This window comes from Artemia sp. Qi Xiang Cuo, chromosome 7 (genome assembly GCF_049724085.1).
Source record: "Artemia sp. Qi Xiang Cuo chromosome 7, ASM4972408v1, whole genome shotgun sequence".
Taxonomy (NCBI): domain Eukaryota; kingdom Metazoa; phylum Arthropoda; class Branchiopoda; order Anostraca; family Artemiidae; genus Artemia; species Artemia sp. Qi Xiang Cuo.
The window spans coordinates 37,639,783-37,657,687 of NC_142800.1; the positions used below are offsets into that span (position 1 = coordinate 37,639,783).

The window sequence follows — 17,905 nt, forward strand, 5'->3', positions numbered from 1 at the left end:
CTAAATTTCTAGTGAGTTCTGGCACTTTAGTGTAGAAGGTTGGTGCTTCTCAGTAGTGGTGGACGCCTCCGAAAATCCATCTATTTAGTCTCTCAAAATCTTTTCCTGTAATGTCGATTCCTGTGTATGACTGTTTGAAACAATTTGGTTTCTCGTACTGGAAACCAAATATTTTCTTCACATTACATTGTTCGTCGATGTTCTGATTTAAAAGCTTGAAAATTACATTTGTCGTGGCAACCGTTTTCTTTCTAACGTCGGGGTTAAGAGGTAGACCTAATTTTCCTATTTCTAGACTGTAATTCTGTATTGCAACTTTAAACATAGTAGTATTCTTGTGATCGACTCAGACCTATTGTTTGTAAGACCTTTTATTTCTTTTTTATTCCTCGTTGATTGTTCTAATGACCTGATTGTTTCATTTAAATTACTTTTAAATTATGTTTTGTCAAAATATATTACACTAAAATAAAATTGAATGACGACGCTTTGTTTAAAAAAATGTTTATTTTTGAAAAATATAGAAATAACTTTTGAAAAAATCCTCCAATGTGAATGTAAAGCTAAGTTTTGACTTGTACCCACGTTTCAGAATGTGATAAAGGGGATGAAACTCATTTGAGACCTCTCGGAAACAGGATGGTTTGGTCACCATGTTGGGAAAGGGGAGGCTAAACGGGTGAGACAGAGCCTTTAAAACTAGGCGAAAGGCCAGCAGTGTAGGTGATAGACGTGGTGGACTTAGCACCGCGCAAACAATTACAGTGCATCCTTTTTTTAAGGTTGTAAAGTGTGCGTAATTAAGGAATAAAGGGTATGAGATTCTACTCTCTTTGTAAATGATCCTAAGCAAGTACTTCTTGATTGACCAGAAGCTACTGGAGAGATGCGACTTTCAAGCTGTGCATCCATTTCCTGATAAGGACCCAACAAAGGATAAGTAAGGGCGGAGGGAATACATCCTTGGGCAATCAAATCTATACATAATTTTTAAGCAATGATAGCAGTATCTTTAAGCAATGAGATAGCAGTAAACAATGAGTGCAGGCTTAAGACTATTGACGGAAGCATGCATTTTGTACTTAAAAATATTGGAGATTGTGACACCAAGCATTGTAACATGTTCAACTAGCATAATGGGTTTGATAGTGACTTAAAAAAGGGTATAGATTTCAGGAAGTTTATTGTCAGAGATTTAAAGTTTCAATTCTTAGCTTTATCATAGGCAGGGCAATAGCACTGCCTAAGTAAAGAGCGAATTGGGCACAATGTATTATTTTTATTTCATTTTTTTATGGCTTTTTAAGTTCTTTTCAGACCAGCGCACTTCGTTTAGAAGGAATTGCCGTAAAAACTTCAAAAGGGACTCATTCGATTGGAAAATGCGAGTTTTAGTGCCCTTTTTAACAGTCAATAGTTATTCGAGGGCAACCAGGCCCCCTACGCCAATCATTTCTCTAAACACTTCCAATCAAAATTTTTAGATAGCCATTTTGTCCAACGTAGTTGAAATGTCCATTAATTACGTCTTTGAGGATGACAACCACCCCCACCCCCACAGCCCGCAGAGCAAGGGTTGTAAGTTATGTCTCAGAGGCATATAAGTTTTTATGGAAAGAGTGTTCGTATAAACTTTGGAGGGGGCTCATTAGTTTGGGAATCAGAAGTTCAAATTCCCTTTTCAAGAGTCAAAGTGATTGGACGGCAACTACCCCCCTCCCCCCGGTCACGTCCTTTTTTCCTCAATTGTTGCCGATAGAAATTTCAGATAGCCATTTGATAAAAAAAAATAGTTTGAAAGATTATATTGAAAGGCCTTCAGGGTTGACACAACCCCACAGAGTCAGGGAGCAAGGGTTGTAAGTTACGCCCTGGGGCATGTAAGGTTTTTATTGAAGATGTCGTCATGTGAACTTTAGAAGAGGCTCATTTAATTGGAAATATAAAGTTATAGCTGCCTTTTAAGAGTCACAGGTGATAGACGGCAAAAGCCCTTTCCCCCGTCCTGGCACCCTTTTTCCCCCAACCATATCTGATCGAAATTGTGATGTAGCCATTCTATTCACATTATTCCAAAGAGCATATAACAATGCCATCAGGGTGTGCACAACCCCACAGAGCCCAGGGGCAAGGGTTGTAAATTATGCCTTGGGGCTTACAAAATTCTATGGAAAGGGTGGTCGCAATAAACTTTGGATCGGATGGGGCTCAATTGAATAGAAGTCGGAAGTTCTAGGTTTTACGCCCTTTTTAAGAGTAAAAATGAATGGTGGGCAACCAGCCCCCTCCCCAAGTCTTTTATTTCCTAAACAGATCCGATTAAAATTTTAAAAGAGCTATTTGAAAGAGCTATTGTTGAAAGGTCGATTAATTATGTCTGTGGGGATGTCAACCTCCCCACAGTCCTCAGGGCAAGGGGTGTAAGTTAACTAATTGTTTAATTGTTTGCATAGTATATGTTTTTTTAAAAAGCTATGAATATTTGAACTTTACTTTCAAAAAAGACGAAGGGCATTCAGGTGAGACTTCAGAGAATGTTGAGGGGATTGTTTAACTAAATCAAAACACGTTGCGTGCATTTGGATTTTCAAAAGGTTTTGTATTTGGATTTTTGAAAGGCTGTATTAATTTGGTACTTTCAGGAAATGATGAGAGAGATGATCAAAAAGGCAATATTTGCATGCTACCACTACTGCTACAACTACCGCTACTTCTTCTACCACACTACTCCATTTACAATATTAAGGGGAAATTTGAACTAAATCACAAGGGAATGTATTAATTCTACTGCTTCTATTAGTACTACCAATATTACTGTTAATACTACTACTAGTAATACCATAAATGAAAAGTTTCAAATAGGGATAAATCCTTTTAATAGACAGTGATAAATTTATCACTGTCTATTAAAATGATTTATCCCTATTTGAACTTTTATTTATCGTCATAGAAAAGCAGAGTGGTTTTGAAATTATCTAGTAATACCAATACTGCTACTTTGACTACTATTACAACTAGGCCTGAGGGTATCAAGTCAAAATTTTCATGGAATTTTGAGGGATGAAGGTGAACTGATTCATAACACACTGTCCGTATGAGGTTTGTAAAAAAGACGTAACAGCAATAACTTCTGAACAGTTTGGTGCTTGAAGTTGAAAATAAAAGGGCTTGTTGTGGAGGATATCTAAGTAACCTAAAGAAAATATTTTCATCCTAATGCTACTGCTTCTACACATACTATTATTGCTACTTCTACTGCTACTACTGCCACTAAAGCTAAGGCTACTACTATTAAATCTTCTGCTACTACTTCTACTAAAACTAAGGGTATTAAAGTGAAAAATTTGGGAAATCTTGAAACTCTATGAAACTAAATTGAAACACACTATGCCCAGACAGGTTGTCAAGAGGACGTATCAGAAATGTTTCAGGAACTGTTGATAGAATAAAGTTAAAACTTTCAGTGAATGTTGGAGGGGATGTTGAAAAAACAAAAGGTAGTATGTGCATACTGCTACTAATGCTACTAAAACTATTGCTACTATGCAAGATAAGAATCTTGAGATGATTCTGCCAAAGAATATTATGGCGGATGTTAAACTAAATCAAAATGATCTATAAGCATGTAAATTTCCAAAAGGAGACAAAGAAATATCTCAAGTACCGCTTACAGTATTAAGTTAAACCCTTAAGGGTAAGTTGTGCCGGATTTTGAACTAGCCAGAAGGCACTATGTGTATACTTATAATGCTACCACTACAGTTATTGTAACTAATGACGCTAAGAGTGGTGCGGTAAAACTTTTAGGGAACGTTTAGGGGAAGCTTCAATTAAACGACAAAATAATCTGCATACAGGTTTTCAAAAGGGCATATAACCAATATCATAGGCAGCGCCGCTCTATAAAATAGCTAAAAATATCATTGAAACTTTTAAAGGAGATTATTCGATTGGAAAATAAACGTTCTGGTGCCCTTTTTAAGAGTAAAAAAATATTGAAGGGCACCCAGCTCTCCTTCCAAGTCCATTCATTTTCCAAACATATCCAGTCAAAATTGTTAATCAAGCATTTTTTTTTTTAGATAAGTAGAACGGTCCAGTAAATGTGACTCTTGAGATATTCGGTTTGTCAATACCCCAGAAGGCATGGGAGCTGTCAGCCCTTCTCATGTTAATTTTTGCTCGTTTTGACTTTGACTCGTTTACTTATTGTAATCTTTTTTGGTGCTGCTTCCATTTATTTATTAATAGTGATTTGTGGTAGTTTTATGTTTGGAAGATGATTTGACTTTATTTCTGCTTATTTTTGGTTTAATGGAGCTCTTTGCTTTCCTTTGGAAAGCTTGTTTTGTGAAAAACAAAGAAAGATACAAGCAATCACCTTCTCAGATACACAGGTAGAGAGAGAGAGAGACGAGCAAACGTACGCTCAGACACATGGGTACAGAGAGAGATACAAACACACAAAGACAGATACAGAGATAAGCAAACATATCCCTCAGGCACAGAGGTACATAGAGAGAGACAGAGAGAGAGAAATACAAACAACCACACAAAGACAGATACAGAGATAAGCATACATCCCGGTCAGACACACAGATACATAGAGAGAAAGAGAAATGCAAGCAAACAGCCGCTCAGACACACAGGCACAGAGAGAGAGAGAGTCAAAACACATACAAACACACAGAGTCATACACACAAAGACAGAGACAAAGAAATAACCGCTCAGACACGCAGGCACAGAATGAGAGTGATAAGCAAACTTCAACTCAGACACACACGCATAGAAAGAGGGAGAGACAGAAAACACCTACAAACACAGAGTCAGACACACAAACACACGAGTGAGAAAGACAAAACGTGTACAAACCCAAAGATTATGAAACATAAACACACAAAGACAGACATGGAGACAAGCAAACACCTGCTCAGACACATAGGCAAAGAGAGGGAGAGAGAAAGACAAATACACCTACAAACACACAGAGTCAGACACACGCAAAGAGAGACACTGGGACAGCAAATATCTGCCCAGTCAAACAGGTACAGAGTGAGAGAGAGACAAAAACACATACAAACACAGAGTCAGGCACACAAAGAAAGACACAGAGACAAGCAAACACCCGCTCAGAAACACAGGTACAGAGGGAGAGACAAGCAAACACCCGCTCAGACACACAGGCCCAGAGAGAGAGAGAGAGAGAGAGACAAATACACCTACAAACACACAGAGTCAAACACGCAAATATTGACACGGGGACAGGCAAATATCTGCTCAGTCACACAGGTACAGAGAGAGTGAGAGAGACAAAAACACATTCAAACACACACAAAGACAGACACAGAGACAAGCAAGCACCCGCTCAGACACACAGGTACAGAGAGAGAGAGACAAGCAAACAGCCCCTCAGATATACAGGTAGAAAGAGAGAAAAAGAGAGAAAAAAAAAGACATACAAACGCACAGTCAGACATACAAACACACAAAGACAGACGCAGAAACAAACAAACATCCGCTCAAGCACACAGGTACAGAGAGAAAGAGAGTAAAAAACACATACAAACACACAGAGTCAGACTCACAAAGACAGAGACAAGGATATACCTGCTCAGACACACAGGCACAGAATGAGATAGATAAGAAAACATCAACTCAGACAAACACGCACAGAAAGAGGGGAAAACAGAATACACCTACAAACACAGAGTCAGAGACTCAAACACAAGAGTGAGAAAGACAAAACACATGCAAACCCAAAGATTCAGACACATAGGCAAAGAAAGGGAGAGATCGAGAACGACAAATACACCTGCAAACACACAGAGCTAGACACACAAACACGCAAAGAGAGACACAGTGACAGCAAATATCTACCCAGTCACACAGGTACAGAGTGAGAGAGAGAGAAAAAAAAACACATACAGACCCACAGAGTCAGACACACAAAGAAAGACACAGAGACAAGCAAACACCCGCTCAGACACACAGGTACAGAGAGAGAGAGACAGGCAAACAGCCGGTCAGATAAACAGGCATAGAGAGAGAGAGAGAGAGAGAGAGAGAGAGAGAGACCTACAAGTGTCACACAAACACGCAAAGAGAGACACGGGGACAGCAAATATCTACCCAGCCACACAGGTACAGAATAAGAGAGAGAGAGACAAAAATACATACACACACAGAGTCAGACACACAAAGAAAGACACAGAGACAAGCAAACACCCGCTCAGACACACAAGTACCGACAGAGAGAGGCAAACAAACAGCGGCTCAGGCACACAAGCACAGTGAGAGATAGAGGAAAAACACATACAAACACAAAGAGTAGGACATAAAAACACACAGAGACAAGCAAGCACCCACTCAGACGCACAGAGAGAGAGAGAGACAAGCAAATACCCGCTCAGACAAACAGAGAGAGAGAGAGAGAGAGAGAGAGAGAGAGAGAGAGAGAGAGAGAGAGAGAGAGAGAGAGAGAGAGACAGAGACAGAGAGAGAGAGAGAGAGAGAGAGAGAGAGAGAAACAAATCACGTTACAAACATATAGTCAAATTCACAAACACACAGAGACAAGCGAAAACCCGCTCAGACACTCAGGCACAGAGAGCGACAACCAAATAGTCGTTCAGACACACAGGCTCTCCCTCTAGAGAGAGAGAAAGAGAGAAACATCTACAAATACACAGTCAGACACACAAAGACAGAGACAAGCAAATACCCGCTCAGATACACAGAAAGAGAGAGAGACAATCAAACATCCGCCAGGAAACCCAGGCACAGAGAAAGATACTGAGGCAAAAAACCCATACAAAGACAGACATAGAGACAAGCAAACACCCACTCAGACACACAGGTACAGAGAGAGAGAGAAACAAATACAAACACAGAGTCAGACGCACAAACACCCAAAGAAAGAGACAAGCAAACACCTGTTCAGACACATAGGTACAGAGGGAGAGACAAGCAAACATCCGCTCAGACACATGGGTAAAGAGAGAGATACAAACACACAAAGACAAGCAAACATCCCGCTCTGACACACAGGCACAAAGAGAGAGAGAGACTAGCAAACAGCCGCTCAGACACACAGGCACAGAGATAGAGAGAGAGAGAAGCAAACAGCTGCTCAAACACACAAGCAGAGAGAGAGACTCAAAAAACGTATACAAACACACCGAGTCAGACAGACACAGAGACAAGGAAGCACCCGATTAGACACACAGGCATAGAGAGAGAGACAAGCAAACATTCGCTCAGACACACAGGCATTTAAAGAAAGAGAGAGAGAGACAAGACACCTACAAACACACAAAGTCAGACACACAAACAAACAAAGACAGACACAGAGACAAGCAAACACCCGCTCAGACACACAAGTACAGAGAGAAAGAGAGACAAGCAAACAGCGACTCAGACACATAAGCATAGAGAGAGATAGACAAAAACACATACAAACACACAGAGTCAGACATACAAACACACAGAGACAAGCAGGCACCCACTCAGACGCACAGAGAGAGAGAGAGACAAGCAAACAACCGCTCAGACAAACAGGCACAGATAGAGTGAGAGTCGAAAACACGTACAAACACACAAAGACAGACACAGAGACAAGGAAATACTTGTTCAGACACAAAGGCAAAGAATGAGAGAAATAAGCAAAACATCAACTCAGACACACTGGTACAGACAGAGGGAGAGACAGAAACCACCTACAAACACACAAAGTTAGACACACAAACACACAAAGAATGAGACAAGCAAACACATACTCAGACACATAGGTACAGAGAGAGAGACAAGCAAACAGCCGCTCAGACATATAGGTACAGAGAAAGAGAGGTAGAGAGAGAGAGAGAGAGAGAGAGAGAAAACATACAAACACACAGAGCTAGACATACAAACACAAAAAGACAAGCAAACATCCCACTGAGAAACAGGGGCACAGAGAGAGAGAGAGAAAGAGAGAGAAGCAAACAGCCGTTCAGACACACAGGCAGAGAGCGAGAGAGTCAAAAATGCATAGAAACACACAGAGTCAGACAGACATAGAGACAAGGAAACACCCGCTCAGACACACAAGCATAGAGAGAAAGAGACAAGCAAATATCCGCTCAGACCCACAGGCACAGAGAGAGAGAGAGAAAGAGAGACAAAACACCTACAAACACACAAAGTCAGACACACAAACAAGCAAACATCCGCTCAGGCACAGAGAGAAAGAGAGAGAGAGAAGAAGACAAAACACCTACAAGCACGCAAAGTCAGACACACAAACAAACAAAGATAGGTACAGAAACAAGCAAACACCCGCTCAGACACACAAGTACAGAGTGAGAGACAAGCAAACAGTGGCTTAGACACACAATACAGAGAGAGAACATGCAAGAGAACATGTTTGAACAAGTTCAAACATACATACCTTTCTCAATAACATACTAGGTGTAAACAATGAACGAATGGCCAAAATTACAGCCCTTGTCCTGAGGACTGGGGGGAGGTTACTATCCCCAAAGACATAATTACTGGACCTTACAACAATGCTGAACAATATAGCTCTCTTAGAAGTTCAATCAGATATGTTTTCTGGACTGATAGGCTTGGGGGAAGGAGGCTGATTGCCCTCCATTCACTTTTGACTCTTAAAAAGGGCACTAAAACTTGGAATTTCCAATCAAATGAGCTCCATCCGATTCAAAGCTTATACGACTACCCGTTCCATAAAAACCTTATATGCCTTTGGGATAACTTACTGGTGTTGCAACTGGTAAAATTGGGTATTTTACCGTAATTTCACGGACCCCCGTAATATTGGTATTTTACGTATTTACCGGTATCTTACATATATTACTGACATATTTTACGATGCTTTGGAATTTTCAGTCTCGAAACCTGCTATACTGTGCATAAATAATATCTGTTTAACAGGTAGACAAAAACATGTTTGGATAAGATTTATTGATTTTCTTTGTGTAACGCTATATTACGTTAGTTGTATTAAAAGGTCGTCTTTGTGACTTCAGTCTCTTGTTATCAAAACAATATAGTGTATTATAGATTATAGTACATGTAATTAGAATTTTGAACTGGTGTAAGATTGCCCTGTTTTTATGACTAGAAACTCAGTCTGATTTTTGCTCTAAGCAGGCTCTGGGTAACCTATCCCTCTAGACGTTCTTTCTGAACGTTTTAAATTCTATTTCCAAATATTTCTTCCCAGAGATCTTAAAGTAACAATCAGTCAATTGGTAGCGTGATAAAATGAGGCGTTGGTAAGAAATCGGTACTCAAAATCCGGTGATAACGAAAATTTAATAGTAAATTTAATAAAAAGGAGAAGCGTTATAAATATCCTTTCCAATGGCTCTCTTCAAATTTGAATGGTTTTTTATTGTGTGGGTGTGTGTCGTTCTTCTATTGTCCACATGAGATTCACAGAAAAAAGGGATTATCTTAGTTTTAGAGCTACTGAAATTCTAACTGAATAAATTGCACTTTGCTAATTTAGTTAAGGCTTGGGTCTATTTTGCTAGAGTCTTTAGGTCTAAACTATCAAATTAGGTAAACTCTGTTACTTTGGCTAGAAATGGAAGCACCAAAGTTGCGAGTTTTATTTGATTCGTTAAGGTACTTTGAGACGATCAAAGGGGTGTGAAAATGGGCAAAGCTCGGAATAATCAAATAAATTGGTTACGAATTTATCAGTAACCCGAAACAAGGTATTTTAGAATTGTTTCTTTTAGAAGGAATTGGTGTTCCTTGGATCTCGGGCAAATCTTAAACTTCTTTAGGAAAGGTTCTTTGATTGAAGTTCCCTCGACTGGAAAAGATCTTAAACTCTCTGTCTGTCCGATATCACCCCCTTCTCCCTTCCTCTATCTGTATAACATCAAGACTACCATTTGTATCTTAGAGCCGGAAAAGGATTAGATAGGTAACGGACGAATAATATATAGGGCTCTCCTCTCGGACTCGATCTGCTGTATAACGTTAGAAGGATCCAAGTAGGGGTTACGCAAAACTAGGGTATAGGGAATTCCAGTTTCTGGGTGTAAGATATATTATAAATACTAAGCTTAAGTTCCAAGAGACACTAGGCTGGACAAAGGGGGGCACAAAGCTATTCTAACTTTTACTCCTTGTTATAGGGTTTTCCCACCTAAACCTTAGGTTATTTGTAGCTTATTCCACAAAGTTTATGTTTCTAGGAAGAATCCCATTGGGGTTCTTAAAGTTAATTAGTTTTAGACTTAATTATCCTTTAATAATACTGTCTTTTATTTAGACGGACCGAGCCTTAACTAACGTAAAATATACAGACGGGACTATGAAACCAATCACCAAATTTATTAAAAATCTAACAAGAATCTTAAGTTATTTACGCGGGTAAAGTCTGTCTTTTATTTGCTTAGCGTTGTTTTCGTTTTTGACTTTCATTCGCTCGAGACTAGTTTTTTGTGTCGTCCCTTCTTTAAATTTTGGCTAATTCCCAACCTTTCTGTTTAAAAGTATTTTTCTAGTATTTCGGGGCCTTGATTCTAAAGCTTGAAATGTCGTAAGACTTTAGGACGTTCCTCTCTGTTTTATATAAAACTGGTCTAGATTGGGTCTTCAACTATTAATTTTGGGATCAAAATGTCATTCGATGCTTAAACAAAGAAATGTCTTTTCAAGATTTACGACTAGGTATACAAAGAGAAGGTATTTTCACATTTAGGCTAATTTGAAATGGTTGGTTTACTTCAGATCTATTGGAGTCAAGGGTATTCCAACTTTTACTGAAATTGAGTTACCAAATTTGCACAAAAATTTGGCCTCCTTACACTAAAATATTATATGGTGAAATATTAGCTAAAATAAATTTATAACAGTTCTGTGAGCTGTGAAAGACAGATAGAGTTACTATCAGGATTGATATATAACAAACAAGAAAAAAAGAGGGTGATATCAGTCAGTGGACAGAAAAGAAGCGAAAATGACAGAAGCAGATTTTTTGTCAGGCACTTCTGCCCAGCTGTCTTCAGTGGTAAAAAAAAATAAGGAAAACTAATTTCATGAAGTAAATCTAACAAAGAAGAAGAAAGACTGAATCAAACAAACCAAAAAACCAAGCTAGATTAAATGAAAGAATATTCACCAAACAAGATTAGGCAAGAATTATCTGTACTTGTTAATTAGCCCGAACCCACTCATGGTTTTATCTAAATGTAAGATCTGAGAAAACCTGTTTCATAGCCATAAAGACAAGTGACGGTTAAAAGAATGCATTGGTAAGTAAGTATGAGGGTACTAGACCTTCGAGGTCCAAATCGGCGGTGCTGATCTCTGTTTCGTAATCTTTCAGCAAGGAAGTGCAATGGGGGTTTGGGGGCCAGCCATCCTGGGCTTTCGCACACCCTTCCTGCTTACCTTCCCCAGATTTTTTCAGGTACCTATTTAGAGCTGGGTTGACTGTGGCTGAGGTTACAGAATCACATCACTGACCCCCCGTCCCAAACCAAATAACTGGTCAAGCCAGGGATCAAATCCTCTCTTTCTTCGACACTGTGGATCATGAACTTCTACTTAAGAAGTGTGAGGTGTATGGTTCGAGGAGAAAATCTATATTATAAGAAGTTTTTTAAGTAATCGTATTGGTCAACTGTTAAATGCTACTGTAACTATTACTATTAACAATCAACTATTAACTATCAATTTAAGCAATGTTCAACTAAATGATCGTTTCTCAGGAAAAAACCATGTTGAAATAAGTGTTCCGTAAGGATCAGTTTTTGGTCTTATATCATTCTTGGTATTTATTAATAATCTACCAAATTGACTAAATAAGTTTTGCTACAGAATAAATGAACTAACGGTAAACCCAACTAATGAAACAGTTTCGCTTTTTGCTGATGACACAACAGCCATTAGTACAGCTAAGACAGAGGAACTGCTGCAGATTTTCATGAAGGCATTAGGTGAACTGTTCATTCTCACGACACAAGGGGTAGTGTTGACTTCTATATACCTAGAGGTATTTCTTCCCGCTCAAGTTTTTCTATTTTTTATAGAGGTACACGGAAATGGAATAGTTTTACCAGTTATATTAAGATTATTGGAGAACCCAATGTATTTCGAAAAACCATTAAGGAACTTTTTTTTGCTGAATATGAGTTTTGATTGATTAATTTATTTATTATGGGGGTTTTGATGTTCCCGGAGGAAAAGTATGATTTATGATATTCGTTTGTATTTATTGCTTGTGTGATGGTATTAGTAGTGTCGGTGGCCAAGGGTTCCTTTTTGTTTTAAGGATTATGTTTCTCTACCTCCCCCACGGATAAGCTTTGCTTTTTAGGGGAAGTGCCAATAATTTGTGTTTATATATTTTGTGTGCCTCTGTGTCTGAGAGGATATTTCCTTGTCTCTGTGTCTGTCTTTGTGTGTTAGTATGTGTTTTTGACTTTCTGTCTGTCTGTCTTTGTGTGATCTCTCTGTGCCTGTGTGTCTGAGCGGCTGTTTGCTTGTCTTTCTCTCTCTCTGTCTCTGTCTCTCTCTCTCTCTCTCTCTCTCTCTCTCTCTCTCTCTCTCTCTCTCTCTCTCTCTCTCTCTCTCTCTCTCCCTCTCTCTCTCTCTCTCTCTCTCTCTCTCTCTCTCTCTCTCTCTCTCTCTCTCTCTCTCTCTCTCTCTCTCTCTCTCTCTCTCTCTCTCTCTCTCTCTCTCTCTCTCTCTCTCTCTCTCTCTCTCTCTCTCTCTCTCTCTCTCTCTCTCTCTCTCTCTCTCTCTCTCTCTCTCTCTCTCTCTCTCTCTCTCTCTCTCTCTCTCTCTCTCTCTCTCTCTCTCTCTCTCTCTCTCTCTCTCTCTCTCTCTCTCTCTCTCTCTCTCTCTCTCTCTCTCTCTCTCTCTCTCTCTCTCTCTCTCTCCCTCTCTCTTTCTATTGCTGAAACACTCTTAATAATCTGTATGCAATACTTCCCCTCATCATTGCCTCAAATTTTCTCTTCAATATGGTCAGCCTAGGTAATAATCGCTTCAGAGGCGGTAGCTTTAATGTCAGTAGCGGTAACCCCTGATATGCAACAACTTTATTTTATGATTGTAAATCGGTATCCCGGTCAGATGAAATCTATGAGACTACGTCTAGTTCATATACTTTATATGTTGCTTTTCATCCATAAACCAAGTTCCTTGAATCTTTTTAAATCTCAAGAATAAGCGAAGAATTTGTGCATGTCCCAAGCTTTTCTGTTGCACCAAAGAAAATTGAAGAAACAAAAATCGGGGGTGCAGTTTTAACTCAACTGCCCAACCGACGCTATCATAGTAGTTATGTCTTCTAAATCACTCGTGATGCAGAATGAAATATTTTGTTCTTATTCAATTTTTTTTTGGTAAAGTCGCTCGTGGCGTTTCCAAAACTAAAACAGCAAGTGCTATCATATTCGCCAACGTGTCAAAGTCAGAAAGACTTCACCAATTCTAGCATTTTTTGGATCAATGAAGATTTTGCTCTTATCAGAAATGGGAAGGCTCAGCAGTTTGGCAAAGTGAATTTAATTGGGAGATTACAATTAGTGACAGAAAAAGACAAAGATGAAGAAGATGAGGCAATTATGAAGATTAGAGTGTTTAGAACACAGGTACTTTCAATATTTAGTAGTTAATATCGTACTTTCAATATTTTTTAGTAGATATTCAAAACAAACAACTATGGATCAATGATTTTCAAAGATATTTCATTTAAGCACAAAGTCCCAGTTTCGTTTAGGTTCATTGCTTGACTTGTAGTAGTTGCAGTAACAATGCTGAGCTCCTCATACCAAGTTGATTCTGTGAAACCTTTCAAAGGCTGGAAGCATGGCTTGGATCGGTAAGAAAAAGGAATTTTCTAAAGAACTTGGATTCATTTATTTGGCTCTAGAAATCAGGATAGCTTCTAAAAGAACTTTTTTTTTAATTTACATTTTCTTATTTGGTTTTAATATTTCCTTCTTTTTCTTATTTATTTTTAACTATTTTTATGAGATTTCAATGTGGGTGACGATGCGTCATACATGCGAACTTATTCCAAGACATTGATTAAATATACTGTTATTATGAAAAAGAAGCTGTAGCATCCCAAGTAGTTAAAAACTTAGTTTTTAAACCGGGTTTTAGGTTAATGTCTGGGTAATTAGCCGGTAGGCTTTAGTCTGTAGGGTCTATCATTGGTAATACATTAGCAAAAATTTAAAAACTTTTTTTTAGTTAAAATAGGTGTAACGTTGAAATAATTCTAAAGACTTCTTTTAATTAAAATGAAAACGCAGAGAAATCAATCAGTCAAAATAGAAAGGATGCAAAAAAAAAATATTGCCGGAAAACTTTCTAACCTTTGACTAAAATGAAAGGCAAAAGAAAGCCTTGGTTAAAGCTTCGAATCATTTTTGTGGATAAATTTAACTTACTTGTAGGTGGGGAAATGGTATAAGGCACTAAACGTCACTGAAGATCAATGTTTGCCTAATAACTGAATTCATACCTGTTTTGGATGGTAGAAACATTTAAAGGATTGGGTCAAAGCTCTCTTATAAGTCTCTATACAGATAAGTCGCTGGCTCACAGCTGAACGACCATTACATTTTAATAATTGATTTCAGGCAATACACTATTAAGTTACTGATAATTCAACAGAAAGTGATAAATTTTGGCAAACTGTAAGCCGATTAAAATTGTAAAACAATTATTGCCTATATAAATTTCTTTTGTATTGCCTACACTCTCTACTGTTTTGTTCTTTATAGTCATGGCTTTCTCGAGTATCCGACAGTTAGATTCCATGGGGACAAAATGACAGCCGAGGGGTATGTCAAAGCATTTACTGTCTATGAGAAGAGTTGAAAGTCATGAAAAATATAGGAACAAGTCGGTAAAAGCTGCTTAAGTTTTACTGTCCGAGATATCGCTCTAAAAGCTTATTATATTCATAGACAGGGTCATTTGGAGACAAAACTAGCCGATACAAACTATTCTTTGTCAAAGATCTAATTCTATGGGACTCGAGCTCTTGGAGTTATTTCTTGTGCTCTTTTATCTTGACGGCTTTGTTCATATAATCAACCCAAAATATGTAAAAAAAAAAAATTACATAACTTTTTGAATTATTATGTGCAAGAATTTCTAAACAATTATTGATATTTAATTAATATTTTTAAACCTCATCTACTAATTGATTATTCATTTCGATGAACTGTCAGAATTATGTCAGTGTATTTTATTTTGAAACGGTTGGAGGAATGTAATTTTTCCCAATAAGACTATTCAATCTCATCTGGTTCAATTGATTTTGGCTAGTTGTGTTTTTGGCTTCAATCTTTTGTTGATACCTTCAGATAAGCTAGTTGATATATTTATTAACTAGCCGTCAACGAACAATTAGCTGAACTTTCTTTATACAGTCTGTTCGGACTCTATTTTTTTTTTTTTTTTTTTTTTTTTTTTTTTTTAATAGACTGTAATATTAAAAATATACAAAATCCCTTTCTAATACATATTTCAAAATATTCTTTTTTTATTTTATTCAACAGTATTTGGTCCATACTAGTATATCCTGAATGTCACCCCTTTCCTCGTTTCCTCTTCTTTTTCGTTTTCTTGATAATGGGTTGATGATACTTCACGTAAAGGATAGAATCAAACAGGGTGTTTTTTTTCGTACTCCTGAAAATAAAATAAAAAATTAATCACATTTATTTCTTCTTCTTTTTTACTCTAAGACTCCCTGCTTATTTGTAATCTAATTCATCACTATTTCACTATTATCTCCTTCACTTTACTACCCATCTATCTTACCTCTTACTCGGCATTCCATAGCTTTCTACCTTTCGGATTCCTCACATACTTAATTTTTTCTCTCCTATCACATTTTATCTACCTTTTTCCTAAAAACAATTTTTTTTTCTTTAATAATTTCCCCATTCATAAGATTCTCCATCGATAAAATTACCATACAACACTTTCAAAATAAACATTCTAGCTACCCACGGCGGCAATGAGCTGCTTCCATTCATGAGGCCTGTAACATATAACATTAAAATACAAATTTACAATACATATACTTATTTGAACTTAAAAAAATATTTTCACTCTTCTTAAAACACTTTAAAAAACTTTTTACTACATTTACATAAAAAAAAGTTCGAGAACACTATTAAGCAGCCAAAAATTCTTTGTGTTTTATGGGTATATAAGGTAAATGACAGAGGAAAACAACACTTTTGTTTTAATGATTTGAAGATATAGATTCAAGTCTAAAATTTACGAAAATTAGTCAAGAACGAAAAGAGGATATAACCTCGAAAATTTTCGTATTAATGTTGTAAAAAATAGTGTGTCTATTGAAAGGAAATGTTATAAACTTTATTCCTATTTGCTTCGTTGTTTTTTAGCTTGAATCTTAAATCCAATCCTGGATTTAGCTGGTTGTTTTTTTAGCTTACTTATCCTAAATCCAATCCTGTTTAGCTCTTGAAGTATATTGAATGAGTCTACTCTATCAATCTTTTTTGTATTTTTTCATCAGAAAGGGCCTTGAAAAATATGCTGGTAGTTTTTAAAGTTCTTGTCACTACTTGCAACTGTCAATGTGGGGAATATTAGCTGAGAATGACATAATTTAGACTCTATTTTTGTCATACTGTTTTATTGTTTTACAATTGAACTGTATTCACCTCTGGTCGTGTGACCCTTGACCAGCTTGCTTCAGTGGTTTGTTGTGTTCCTAGGTAAATCCTTTGGAATTTTAGTGTTCACAGCTGGTACTGTATGAATACCATTATTCTTCAACGTCAAAGATTGAAAAAGAGATTGAACGAGTGATGGCAAAGAGAGGAAACCAGTTAATGTAATACAACTTGCATTTCTAATATTTTGGGATATACCTGACAAGCCTTTCCAAAAAATTAGAACAGATTTCAAAGTTAGAGCTATCAGCAGTGCCCATGCATTACGTTTTGATTTTCCCAAACTGGCTAACAAAATTTTGGGCGATTTTGAGAAAACAACTTCTATATTTTATTAAGAAAAAAAAACAAAGGGGATAGAGAATAAAAGGCATACACAGAAAGACTTCAAATGAAGGCTAGCAAAATGAATAGACTTGGCATTCAGAAAAAACATTCTAATTTTCGTATTTCTACGAGATGGTGCCATATTGAACCAAAATTGTGAAAGCGTAAAGAAAGCTGACGATCACGTCAGAGGCAGTGAAAAACATGTCTTTAGACTCCTTAGACTATTCACAGTGTGTTTATTTTCACGCCTTATTGAAAGAGAACATACATTTAGAATAATCAGAGGCTACGCCAGGATCACTCACAGAAGAAAGATTGATAAAGAGGGAGTAAACGTTGAGATTACCAAACTGATACTAAATTGCTAAATAAGTGACGTGTGAAAATGTGCGCTAATTCGAAGCTTATTAGCTTCATCTAAGTGTTATAAATTCGCCAGTAAACTTATATGTTGATAAAAAGAAACAGCATCGAAATTAAGCATGCTGCTGGACGGAGCCATCCGTCCTGAAAGGGTTTGACGGTTATGTGAAAACAAAATTATACTAAAAACAAGAGTAAAAGTTCATTTGGATTTATTTGATAGATTAGTTAACATCAACAAATATATGGTTGGAAGTAGATAAGGATGACCTAGAAGCTAAATGTCCAAAAATTTTCAATTACACAAATATGACGTCTAATGTTCGGACATCTAAGCTTGAAGGTTTGAATGTCAATTTTGCATAAAATATGTGTTTTCAGTAAAGCACGCAGTATTTAGCAATGTTCGAATTCATTTTTTATATAATAGCCTCTTTAAGTCTAAGTTTGGACCTCCTTTTTTACTTCCTTAAAATAGCGAAGTTATATCTTTAACTTGCGCTTATTT

General features: G+C 37.3%; 1 protein-coding gene across 1 annotated transcript in view; it reads left to right on the plus strand.

Annotated features, from left to right (window-relative positions):
• LOC148950238 (cullin-5-like) overlaps positions 1 to 17,905 on the plus strand; it is a 141,334-nt gene that overhangs the window by 101,711 nt on the left and 21,718 nt on the right. Inside the window, exon 12 of the mRNA XM_089091519.1 lies at positions 13,381 to 13,623. Coding sequence (XP_088947645.1) covers positions 13,381 to 13,623 — 243 coding nt within the window. The remainder of the gene's footprint in view (positions 1 to 13,380; positions 13,624 to 17,905) is intronic.